At 45.5% G+C, this 13,407-nt stretch overlaps 1 protein-coding gene across 2 annotated transcripts in view; it reads left to right on the top strand.

The window, feature by feature from the left end:
* LOC142302053 (TLC domain-containing protein 4-like) overlaps nt 1-8,480 on the top strand; it is a 37,618-nt gene extending 29,138 nt beyond the window's left edge. For both annotated transcript variants that reach the window (XM_075343129.1, XM_075343130.1), the window contains exons 4-7: nt 4,973-5,031; nt 5,588-5,682; nt 6,027-6,100; nt 7,095-8,480. In XM_075343129.1, the coding sequence (XP_075199244.1) occupies nt 4,973-5,031; nt 5,588-5,682; nt 6,027-6,100; nt 7,095-7,401 (535 nt within the window). In that variant the 3' untranslated portion in view covers nt 7,402-8,480. The remainder of the gene's footprint in view (nt 1-4,972; nt 5,032-5,587; nt 5,683-6,026; nt 6,101-7,094) is intronic.
* The last annotated feature ends 4,927 nt before the right edge of the window (nt 8,481-13,407 follow it).

The following is a 13,407-nucleotide window of genomic DNA, read 5'->3' as shown; positions in this document are numbered from 1 at the left end:
TACGCAAGTGACCCTCTTTGTACCCCACGGCACTCCCCGAACACAATCAACGAGTCCCGGGGTTTAACACCTGGCTGCCGACTCCATCGCCACCGGGTGCTCCCAGCTGCAGCGGTGGTACTCCACCTTACCACACACCACGGGTGGCGTCACGAACTATAAACACAAACCCCTGTAAATATTCCTTCATTTTGAGTGGCCGCACGACACCTGGGTCTGGAGACCCCTCGAGCCACCGCGGATCCAGATCCGAGCTGCTGGCACGGGGGCGGCACATTAGCACTTCAGAGTGCAGCTGTCACTTTTTTTTGTTACTGTTTCATGTTCAGTCTGCACCTGTTCACATTGGAAATGTAGGATGTGCCATCAGTCTTTTTCTATAGTGAATTAAATGCCCTGACTTTAGACCACTAGAGAATTGAGACCACCCAACTTTTGTGTCTACTCATTGAGACAGTCCCTTCCTCCCTCACACAGCGGTGCCAGTCTTGCTGCCCGAGTGCATGCCTCACGTCTCACTTTTGTAGGGTCCCTGCCTGGGTGCTACTCCCAAAATCATAGAACAAAGGGAAGAGCCATCAGTAGTGAAGGACCAAGTTGCAGGTTTCCCACTATCACTTGTCAATTATCTCCTCACTTGTATCTTTTTGGCTCCAGGGTTCGTGTGTGACCCCCACCTATTGCTTTACTGTACCTACTGTATACATCTGATCATGGGTTTGTATTGTTTATACTTTGTTGCATCTTTTTTATTATTTCATCGCTTATTAGACTATAGACTAGTCGTTCAGGGAGTCACAACTCTACAGGAGCAACAATGACTGCTTTCTTAAATTACAATTTTTTTTTTTTTTTTTTCTTTACAATTTTCAGAAAAGAAAAAAAAAAATTGTAATTTATGTTCAAAATCTCCTCATTAGTGTATGTAAGTTGATTCTGGGGAAAACAGGTAGTGGTTTGGAAGAAGGAGCGGAAAAGAGAAGAACTTTACATGTAACACCCCCTGAGCTTTGAACCTGCAGTACAACAGGGAACACCCCATAAGTGCTGAACTTTCAGCTCCACAGGGAACACCCCCTGAGCGCTGAACCTGCAGCTCCATAGGGAACACCCCCTGAGCTCTGAACCTGCAGCTCCATAGGGAACACCCCCTGAGCGCTGAACCTGCAGCTCCATAGGGAACACCCACTGAGCTCTGAACCTGCAGCTCCATAGGGAACACCCCCTGAGCGCTGAACCTGCAGCTCCATAGGGAACACCCCCTGAGCGCTGAACCTGCAGTTCCATAGGGAACACCCCCTGAGCGCTGAACCTGCAGCTCCATAGGGAACACCCACTGAGCTCTGAACCTGCAGCTCCATGGGGAACACCCACTGAGCACTGAACCTGCAGCTCCATGGGGAACACCCACTGAGCGCTGAACCTGCAGCTCCATGGGGAACACCCACTGAGCGCTGAACCTGCAGCTCCATAGGGAACACCCCCTGAGCTCTGAACCTGCAGCTCCATAGGGAACACCCCCTGAGCGCTGAACCTGCAGCTCCATAGGGAACACCCCCTGAGCGCTGAACCTGCAGCTCCATAGGGAACACCCACTGAGCTCTGAACCTGCAGCTCCATAGGGAACACCCCCTGAGCGCTGAACCTGCAGCTCCATAGGGAACACCCCCTGAGCGCTGAACCTGCAGTTCCATAGGGAACACCCCCTGAGCGCTGAACCTGCAGCTCCATAGGGAACACCCACTGAGCTCTGAACCTGCAGCTCCATGGGGAACACCCACTGAGCACTGAACCTGCAGCTCCATGGGGAACACCCACTGAGCGCTGAACCTGCAGCTCCATGGGGAACACCCACTGAGCGCTGAACCTGCAGCTCCATGGGGAACACCCACTGAGCGCTGAACCTGCAGCTCCATAGGGAACACCCCCTGAGCTCTGAACCTGCAGCTCCATGGGGAACACCCACTGAGCGCTGAACCTGCAGCTCCACAGGGAACACCCACTGAGCTCTGAACCTGCAGTACCACAGGGACAACCCACTGAGCTCTGAACCTGCAGTACCACAGGGACCACCCACTGAGCTCTTTACCTGCCTCCCACTGAGCTCTGAACCTGCAGCTCCACAGGAAACACTCAATAAGCTCTGAACCTGCGGCTCTGAAGGAAGGTATGGACGCTGGAATGTGAGCACTCCGCACTCCTATTCAGTGTTTGTAGACTGCTTTGGATGGGGTGTATGACACTTATGGTTCTCTTCAGGGCAGTGTCCACAACCCCGTAGCCGGTCACCATCGTAGATGCAGCAGAGAAACTCATGACACTGGTGTTCTCCTGGCAAATCAATGTTGAACAATCATAAAAATATCTTCCCCCATCATGACAGACATGGCCACATTTCTATGGTCCTACTGCCACTTTTTCCTGGGGTACTCCGTTTCGACCTATGCCGCTATCTAGGATCTAGCCGTCCAGTTGCCGAGGCTATACCTCCACTTCCCCCTCTTCTCTCTTTGGCTAACTGTGGCCCTCTCCTCTCCCTCTGACAGCTTTTAGTCACTTCACTGCATTTGGCCCATCCGAGATTCTCTGCCCCGACTGCCATCTAGATCCTGCACTCTTCTAAGCCTGTCCCAAGGTGAGCCTTAGGCTCTGGACCCTTGCCGGATACATTCGGGTTGCCTGACTGGCCCTAGTTACAAGGCCACGTCTTCCCTCCAGGAACCCTCTGGCAGAATTGCCCTTACGAGGCCTGTCTCTCCAACCAGCCCACTGGCCATCCATCACTCCTCACACCTTACTGTAAGGTCGTACGCCTTTACAACCAGGACGTGTCCAACACTACTACATCTGTAAAACCCATACCCTCAGCTTATCTGGCGAATATATCATTAATACATTTACAATACAGTGCACATTATGTTACCAGAACACTTTACATTGACCAATAACGGATAATACGTCGCTGCCGGGTGAGAATGGGGAGATTAACAATGTATTACCTGGATGACATGAGACGGTGCATGGTGGTGTCAGTATCGGGCTGTAAGGTCAGCCCTGGGTGGACTGGATAATGCCTGATACTGACACCACCATCCATCGTCGCATTTCATCCAGGTAATACATTGTTAATCTCCCCATTCTCACCTGGCGCAGCAGCGGTATCAGTTATTGATCATTTTCTTTGTGTGACAGGAGCCACGTGGACCCTGCCGACTGCCCGCAGCTCCACTTCTCCCTTGATGCCTGAACCCTCAAATCTGCACATTCTTGTTACCACTTTTTTTTCATTTATTAACTTTAGTTCTTTAGTTTAGTTAGTTCTAGTCTACTTTCTTATCAATCCCCCCCCCTCCACTCCTTGTGGTGTCAGTGTCCCGTGTTCATTTATACACTCTCTACATTGTGTTATCGGCCACTAGGTGGCGCTGGCCACTATACACTCCCGACTTTAGACATTGAAGAATTATCTTCTATCAGCAGCACTTCTTATGACATTCTCTATAGGATTGAACACATTTATAATACATTCAGCATAAAACACAGTAGGAGTGGGGGGTAACTCCATATAGAAAACCCCCTGAGCTCTGAACCTGCAGCTCCATAGGTAATGCCCACTGAGCTCTAAACCTGCAGCTCCACGGAGAACACCCACTGAGCTCTGAACCTGCAGCTCCAGGGGGAACACCCACTGAGCTCTGAACCTGCAGCTCCAGGGGGAACACCCACTGAGCTCTGAACCTGCAGCTCCAGGGGGAACACCCACTGAGCTCTGAACCTGCAGCTCCAGGGGGAACACCCACTGAGCTCTGAACCTGCAGCTCCAGGGGGAACACCCACTGAGCTCTGAACCTGCAGCTCCAGGGGGAACACCCACTGAGCTCTGAACCTGCAGCTCCAGGGGGAACACCCACTGAGCTCTGAACCTGCAGCTCCAGGGGGAACACCCACTGAGCTCTGAACCTGCAGCTCCAGGGGGAACACCCACTGAGCTCTGAACCTGCAGCTCCAGGGGGAACACCCACTGAGCTCTGAACCTGCAGCTCCAGGGGGAACACCCACTGAGCTCTGAACCTGCAGCTCCAGGGGGAACACCCACTGAGCTCTGAACCTGCAGCTCCAGGGGGAACACCCACTGAGCTCTGAACCTGCAGCTCCATGGGGAACACCCACTGAGCTCTGAACCTGCAGCTCCAGAGGGAACACCCACTGAGCTCTGAACCTGCAGCTCCAGAGGGAACACCCACTGAGCTCTGAACCTGCAGCTCCAGGGGGAACACCCACTGAGCTCTGAACCTGCAGCTCCAGGGGGAACACCCACTGAGCTCTGAACCTGCAGCTCCACAAGCATAGCTCTCACAGAAGGCAGAATTCTATAGATATGAAATAAATGGCCAAGATTGTAAGTTTCCTTTTTAATACCCAAATATGTTTTAAAAGCTTTAGAGGGGAAATGCTCCCTTGTTTATAAGTCACACTATTCCATCTTTGCTCCCTTCTGTCGCACTAGTGTCTTCTCTCTGTGCTGTCTTCATTCTTTTCCTCCATATTGTCCATGATTCTTATCTGTCCCTATTTTCCATACAGCCTTCACTCCTGCTTTCCCTAACCATTTTTCAAAAATATTTTTTTTTCTAAAAATATATATATTGTATAAGGCTATGTTCACACTTTGCATGCTCACATTGGCTATGTTCACTTGTTTCATTCTTCTTCTTTTTTTTTTTTTTTAATAATTTGTTGCATTTTTTTTTAACCACTCCATGCCATTCCTGAGTTTTATCCTCATTGACCCCAATGAGCAAAAAAAAATAAAAAAAGAAAAAAATAAAAAAAATCTAAATTTAATTTTATTTATTTTTTTTTTTTAAAGAAATTTTCCAATTTTTTTTTTTATTTTTTTTTTTTGCTGCAATAGCAAAGTGTGAACAGTGCCTAAATTAAAAAAAATCTAATTTCCATGTTCTCATTCTAGGGGGGACCCATTTCAGGTGAAAATGAATGTTGCCATCACCTGTGGCTACCTTGTCTATGGTAAAAATCGTGCAATTAATTATCAAAAAGTTAAAATCTTTAAAATCTTATCAGAATAACCCAATTTTTGAGATTTTCGATCCTAATTTGTCCACATAGAAACCAAACAAGCTGGTTTGTATGAGCTGGGACCCCCACTCCTCCCTAGAATAAGGGGCATTCACTTTCTAAAAAGCATCATGCCCCTTCTGCTTTTAGCTGAGGGATGTCCTATTGCTTTCTATAGGTTCTCTGCAAACGAAACCTTGATGTGGTCATAAAGGAGCTCAGAAAGAGAGATTAATAGTGAATTGGGGATTATTTTTATGAGGAGCTCGCTGATAGTTTCTCAGTTAACTCCTTCTGCAGCCACCAATAGACACAGTGGAGCACAGAGGTTATAGAAGGCAAACGATATACTTTTTAATGACACCCAATGGCAAAAATGTTATTAGCCCTAAAAAGGGAATCTTCCAATCATTTTACTGTAATGCCCCCATAGTTTTATAAATCAATAGGGGTCCTAATTCATGGACCCCCGGTAAATAATATATTTTTTTTTATTTAATTTTCCCAGATTTGCTGCTCTTTGCTCGTTTCTGGAAGGAGATGAGAGACCCTTACATGGTCTGCCACCATTTTGCGGTCATCTACGCGTATGGATACGTGCTGGTACGTACAGATAACACATCACCACCATGACTTTTAGCGAACTGTACAGAATACACATCTACTTGGAATCTGGAAGAGGATTTTTCTATATTGACAAAATTTTTAGGAACGGTCTCCCCCCCCCAAAAAAATAAAAATTAATGACTAAATGCATTTACCCGTATATACACCAGAGGGCGCTGTGACATTACTATGAGGTTTCTCCACTCCAAGTATTTTACAGTGAGATATCAGACACATTTGGTACACAAGCTCCTTAATAATTATAATGAATACACCACATTGTCTATCACGTATCTGATGCATCCAAAAATTCATTTATTTTTATTTTATTTTTCTCACAGAATCGCGGCGTGCTGCCATATTTTGCAAATTTTCGGTTGATATCCGAACTGTCTACTCCATTTGTGAATCAAAGGTAAGAGCAGAAAGAGGTAGTATGCTGCCATCTGGTGGCTGCTCTGGGTATTGTAATCCGATTTTTATTTTGTGTCACATCTGCATCCCTTAGCTTTAATTGTTCCTTGTTTTTACTAGTATATTCTTGTACATAGGGACAGTATTATAGTAGTTATATTCTTCTACATAGGGAGCAGTATTATAGTAGTTATATTCTTGTACATAGGGAGCAGTATTATAGTAGTTATATTCTTCTACATAGGAGACAGTATTATAGTAGTTATATTCTTGTACATAGGGAGCAGTATTATAGTAGTTATATTCTTCTACATAGGGGGCAGTATTATAGTAGTTATATTCTTGTACATAGGGGGCAGTATTATAGTAGTTATATTCTTGTACATATTGGCAGTATTATAGTACTTATATTCTTCTACATAGGGGCAGTATTATAGTAGTTATATTCTTCTACATAGGGAGCAGTATTATAGTAGTTATATTCTTGTACATAGGGGGCAGTATTATAGTAGTTATATTCTTGTATATAGGGGCCGTATTATAGTAGTTATATTCTTGTACATAGGGGGCAGTATTATAGTAGTTATATTCTTGTACATGGGGGCAGTATTATAGTAGTTATATTCTTGTACAGAGGGGACAGTATTATAGTAGTTATATTCTTGTACACAGGAGCAGTATTATAGTAGTTATATTCTTGTACATAGGGGCAGTATTATAGTAGTTATATTCTTGTACATAGGGGCAGTATTATAGTAGTTATATTCTTGTACATAGGGGGCAGTATTATAGTAGTTATATTCTTGTACATAGGGGCAGTATTATAGTAGTTCTATTCTTCTACATAGGGAGCAGTATTATAGTAGTTATATTCTTGTATATAGGGGCCGTATTATAGTAGTAGTTATATTCTGGATAGCGGATTTCGGTATCAGCAGTGAGGGGGGTACATTTTATAGCATCTAATTGTATCCTTTTCTTATTTCTGTTCTCAGGTGGTTCTTTGATGCTGTTAATACACCACGCTCCTCTAAGCCTTTCTTGGTGAATGCATTAGCTATGGCTGTTGTCTTCTTCCTTGTCCGAATCGCTGTCATGCCAAGCTACTACTCTCAGGTGTTTGCCACATTCGGCACAGAGGGATACATCCGTCTGGGCATTGGGCCGCAGGTAGCATGGATAGTGTCCTGCGTCATCCTGGATATCCTCAATGTATTCTGGATGTATAAAATAATGTTTGGATTTTACCGGGTCGTAAAGTCAAAACCTGGAGGAAAACCTACAAGGAACCACGCCGACTGAGCCCCGGTGAAATCACATAATGTACGGTCACAGCCAAGGAGAACATGGACTCATGGCAGCCGCTCACCATGGACCATACCAAGATGGACCTTCTCACGTCTCACCATCTATACCAAATAATGTTGTATCTGAAAAAGTGGTTTTAAATCTTGATAAAAAAAAATATAAAACTTTTTTATTAGTATTTTTTTTAAAATTCGAGACCAATAGGATCTATGTGGCCATTCCTATGTCTCTTTAAGACATAGGAACAAAATACTCGGGAGGTGATCTTTTCGGTTACGCTAAGTAGTAAAGTTACTCCTGTTTTCGTCCATGTAATTTTTCTTAGTAGGGTCCCTAATCACGGGTTGTTCTGCACTTTTGGATCGCCTGTGATCTCTGAGGAACCCAGCAGTAAGCATGTAGATCCCCTGCAGTGCCCCCTCAGGAGAAGAAGAGTATTACATCGTGCATGGGATGCGTTGGGCCCACCAGAGGGATTCTCGGCAATGTTAGTCTGCGTCTCGCCCACACAGGGTGCATTGGGGATATACAGAAGAGCAGTACGCAATGTGATGATGGATGATTTATCATATTTGTCCACGTTTTCCAAAAGAAACCATTGTTCTGAGGCCCCAACGTCTCCGCTCAACATATATCATATAATAGTGGTGTATTTATGTCCCACATGGACCTTTGGGCCTACACAGACCTCGTTGTCCAGGTGTGACTGTTACCTCTGCACCCTTATAGCCATGTTCTTGCCTCGGGGCTCTTCCAGAATTGAGATTTTTCGGGGTAGGATATGATGTATTAAATTCCCTCCCTCTAACCATGGTTTAGTGTCTAATTGGTCATGTCGTCCCGTGAATATTGGCCGATTTAGTATACAGAGGAATGATTTTTCAAACCGTGAAGGGTTTGGGAGAAACATCGCTGCCACCTGGACCGGTGTACCCCTGTAACTAATGTTATACAGATCAAATCTAGATTTATGTAGGAAGCAGAGATGTGTTCCTTTTTATAGTTCATTTGCGATCTATGAATTTTGAAGTATGAAAATTGCTCTTTAAATAAACTCTATTCCCATAAATGTACTCTTCTGTCTTATGTGGCTTGTAAAGATCTGAGGATGTGGCTTGTGTAACCTAGGCCCTGGTATCCAGCTCCAATTTCCATAGTCCGTTCATGGGCACCAAGACCTGGCCACAACAACAGATGCTCTCACCTTCACATCACATCACCAACTACCTCCAAACATGTGTATACAGTTAGGTCCAGAAATATTTGGACAGTGACACAAGTTTTGTTATTTTAGCTGTTTACAAAAACATGTTCAGAAATACAATTATATATATAATATGGGCTGAAAGTGCACACTCCCAGCTGCAATATGAGAGTTTTCACATCCAAATCGGAGAAAGGGTTTAGAAATCATAGCTCTGTAATGCATAGCCTCCTCTTTTTCAAGGGACCAAAAGTAATTGGACAAGGGACTCTAAGGGCTGCAATTAACTCTGAAGGTGTCTCCCTCGTTAACCTGTAATCAATGAAGTAGTTAAAAGGTCTGGGGTTGATTACAGGTGTGTGGTTTTGCATTTGGAAGCTGTTGCTGTGACCAGACAACATGCGGTCTAAGGAACTCTCAATTGAGGTGAAGCAGAACATCCTGAGGCTGAAAAAAAAGAAAAAATCCATCAGAGAGATAGCAGACATGCTTGGAGTAGCAAAATCAACAGTCGGGTACATTCTGAGAAAAAAGGAATTGACTGGTGAGCTTGGGAACTCAAAAAGGCCTGGGCGTCCACGGATGACAACAGTGGTGGATGATCGCCGCATACTTTCTTTGGTGAAGAAGAACGCGTTCACAACATCAACTGAAGTCCAGAACACTCTCAGTGAAGTAGGTGTATCTGTCTCTAAGTCAACAGTAAAGAGAAGACTCCATGAAAGTAAATACAAAGGGTTCACATCTAGATGCAAACCATTCATCAATTCCAAAAATAGACAGGCCAGAGTTAAATTTGCTGAAAAACACCTCATGAAGCCAGCTCAGTTCTGGAAAAGTATTCTATGGACAGATGAGACAAAGATCAACCTGTACCAGAATGATGGGAAGAAAAAAGTTTGGAGAAGAAAGGGAACGGCACATGATCCAAGGCACACCACATCCTCTGTAAAACATGGTGGAGGCAACGTGATGGCATGGGCATGCATGGCTTTCAATGGCACTGGGTCACTTGTGTTTATTGATGACATAACAGCAGACAAGAGTAGCCGGATGAATTCTGAAGTGTACCGGGATATACTTTCAGCCCAGGTTCAGCCAAATGCCGCAAAGTTGATCGGACGGCGCTTCATAGTACAGATGGACAATGACCCCAAGCATACAGCCAAAGCTACCCAGGAGTTCATGAGTGCAAAAAAGTGGAACAATCTGCAATGGCCAAGTCAATCACCAGATCTTAACCCAATTGAGCATGTATTTCACTTGCTCAAATCCAGACTTAAGACGGAAAGACCCACAAACAAGCAAGACCTGAAGGCTGCGGCTGTAAAGGCCTGGCAAAGCATTAAGAAGGAGGAAACCCAGCGTTTGGTGATGTCCATGGGTTCCAGACTTAAGGCAGTGATTGCCTCCAAAGGATTCGCAACAAAATATTGAAAATAAAAATATTTTGTTTGGGTTTGGTTTATTTGTCCAATTACTTTTGACCTCCTAAAATGTGGAGTGTTTGTAAAGAAATGTGTACAATTCCTACAATTTCTATCAGATATTTTTGTTCAAACCTTCAAATTAAACGTTACAATCTGCACTTGAATTCTGTTGTAGAGGTTTCATTTCAAATCCAATGTGGTGGCATGCAGAGCCCGAGTCGCGAAAATTGTGTCACTGTCCAAATATTTCTGGACCTAACTGTATCTCTTTTGGGATCAGCCCACTGGATGAGAAGAGGTGATCATCTCTCACCCCCTTAAACATTACTTTCATGTAACTCCAAGTATGAAGGAGGGCAGTCTCCAACCAGTCTGCAGGATTGTGTATCAGAGAGGCCACCTGAAAAGGAGAAAAATAGACCCGCAACCCCCCACGAGATGCATGACAATGTTACTGCAGGTCTCATTACATTAGAGTCCGTGTTTTAAAAAAAAACACTGTTCTGAGGCCGTAAAATTTGTCCACGGTCTCCGCCCCACGTATATCATTTATAATAGTGGTGTATTCGTCACTCATGTACCTTTGGGCCCCCACAGACATTGGGGTCTGGATGTGGTGGTTACCTCTGCACCACTACAGCTACCTTCCTGCCTCGGGCCCTTACAGAATTGTGTTGTTTTTTTTGGGGGAGGGGGGGGGTTGGGGAGAATATGTTGTATTAAATTCTTTCATCTTATGTGGCTTGTAAAGTTCTGGGGATGTGGATTGTATTAATTACCTAGGCAGGTTTCCGACGCAAAAATCTTTATTTCTTCCATACACGGTCTTACAGCTCCTCCGTTGTATGGTCCAATTTCTATAGTCCATTCATGGGCATCACGACTTGGCCACAACAAAAGATTCTCGCCCCTTCACATCACAGCACCAACTGCCTCCAAAAATGTGTATACCTCTTTTGGGAACAGCCTACTGGATGAGAAGAGGAGATCACATCCCACCCCCTTAAACATTTGTTTCATGTAACTCCAAGTATGAAGGAGGGCAGTCTCCAGGATCATGTATCAGGGAGCACCCCTGCAGAGGGGAAAAATAATAGACAATAGACTCACAACCCCACACCAGATGCAAGATAATGAATCCTACTACAAGCTTGATTACATTAGAGTCCATGGAGGCCAACTAGGATACACACATTTACAACCCCTTCCCCCTTCAAATTGTGTACCTTAAACTGATGAGCAAGCAATCTTTAATAAATCACAACAATAAAATTGGTGTAACCAGAGCTCCGTGCTGTAAAAAGTCTTAATCTGTTAAAGCTGTGTGCTCCGCTCTACGTCCATTGGTAAAATAGTCTTTAATCTGTGGTCAGCTCCTCACATAGCTATTGACTCGTCCAGTGGATTCTGCTGTTTTTCGAGTTCTGCTCATGATGGAGGCTGCAGCTGCTTTTCTCGGTATGTGGAAAAGTTGGCGCTTGTCGGCCTGAAGATTTGAAGAAGATGTAGGATATCATGAACGGGATGTCTTCACTCAGACGGACTCTCGGGATTCACAAAATTGTAGATTTATTATATCTCCAGTTACTGAATGAAGCATTGCATCGGAGAAGCAGGAGACAGGACCTGCAGGTCCGGTCACAGGCATTATAGTAAGGAAATATCTGTACCGCTCAAGGGAAAAAATGTTATGTGCCTTCACAAGGGTAACAAACATACTGAAAAAGATATAATGGGGAATGTTAGTCATGTAAAAGTTAGTGATGTGAATCAGGTGATATGAATGTTTCTACAGACACAGGAAGTGACTCAGCCAGTTTTTAGCAGACCCAGGTTGCCATAGCAACTTGCAAAAGTGGTGGGGGCATGAGCAGTTAGGAGTAGAAAACAGTTTCACTTTACCTCAGAACAGCTTGGACATGAGACAGAGCAGACGCACAGTGGTGCATCTCCCTGAAGGGAAGCTTTCAGGCCTTCAGGGAGGCAGAGCTGTTTGGATGTAACACTGAGCAGACAGCACCACCAAGCTGGGAGCCAGTAACATCTATAGAGATGGGACCCGGTACCTGTAATCGTGGACCAGAAGAGAGTAGTCGCCAGAGAATGGGACTGAGCACAAGAGAGAGGTACAGAGCCCTAGTCACGGTGGCCGCAGCGCGACAGCAGAGAGAGAGCCTGGGGAAAGGGATAGGAGTCCGACCCACGAGAGGCTCAGGCTGCCAGCCGTTTGGACCGTAGTACAGAGTTGTGCATGGAGGAGAGGGGTCACAGATTATCAAACCGCATCCAGCCTCTGACCTGCCTGGGAAGCGACCAGAGTCTCTGATGGCGAGGACCAGGGCCCGGGGTGCGATACACCCTGAACCAGTGAATAAAGTGACTGGATCCCGCACTCGGTTACTCTGTGAGTAATTGCCGGCACTCCCGTGGACTGCCGCCCCCATTCTCACCAACCTCCCGGGGTACCCCGCTCCGTCCGTGGGGAGCGATACCATCCCGGCTGCACATAACACCTGCCCCGGAGAGAGACTGTGCAGCGGCAGCTAGTTCCTGGCCGCATACCGCGGGTTTTCGCTCCGAAGAATCCCCATTCACCATCCAGTACTGCCCCTGGGAGAGTCGCAGGAAGGGTCGTCGGTGGGAGGAGGCCGAGACCCCAGTCAACCGGTGACACACTTCCCAGGGGCCCGTCACCCTCCTTCCATCCCCATCTGTATTGGACACTTGTCTGTTTGCTGTTCTTATTTAACATGTAGCCGACGGGGTCACGGAGCCGGATCAGGCCAGTCACAGCTACCTCAAGGAACCACAGGCCCGGTGACGAGTACCCTAAGGCCCCGTGGACGCTACACAAAAGTTTGTGCACCCCTGGTCAAAATTACTGTTATTGTGAACGGTTAAGTAAGTTGAAGATGAAGTGATCTCTAAAAGGCAAAAAGCTAAAGATTAGTGATGGTCGGACATGCTTGGTACTCGATTGAGCATGACTGTGCTTGAGACGCCTGATACTCTATCGAGCATTCTGGTGCTCGGGCGCCCCACTTTTTATCAGCCAGTAAGCATGCAAGGATTTCCAGTCAATCATGGTAATGCCGTAGCCATCTTGGCTACTGGCACTACTGTGATTGGTTGGCCGCATAGCATCATCGGGTCTGTATAAGACCCAGAGATGCCATTTTTGCCGCACTCTACCTGGAAATAAAACGGAAGAAAAAGGAAGCGAACAAAAGGTCAAAAAAATAATGTAAACTTTATTAATAGTATAAAAATATATGATTTCATAAAAAACACCAACCAATTAGCTGGAATGAAAATGGCGTCACAAAAAATAGAGAAAAGACCTGCGTATGCACAAAAATAATTTGC

The sequence above is a fragment of the Anomaloglossus baeobatrachus genome, chromosome 4 (genome assembly GCF_048569485.1).
Source record: "Anomaloglossus baeobatrachus isolate aAnoBae1 chromosome 4, aAnoBae1.hap1, whole genome shotgun sequence".
Lineage (NCBI taxonomy): Eukaryota > Metazoa > Chordata > Amphibia > Anura > Aromobatidae > Anomaloglossus > Anomaloglossus baeobatrachus.
The sequence above is the reverse complement of the archived record's forward strand: the minus strand, read 5'-3'. Positions and strand labels throughout refer to the sequence as shown.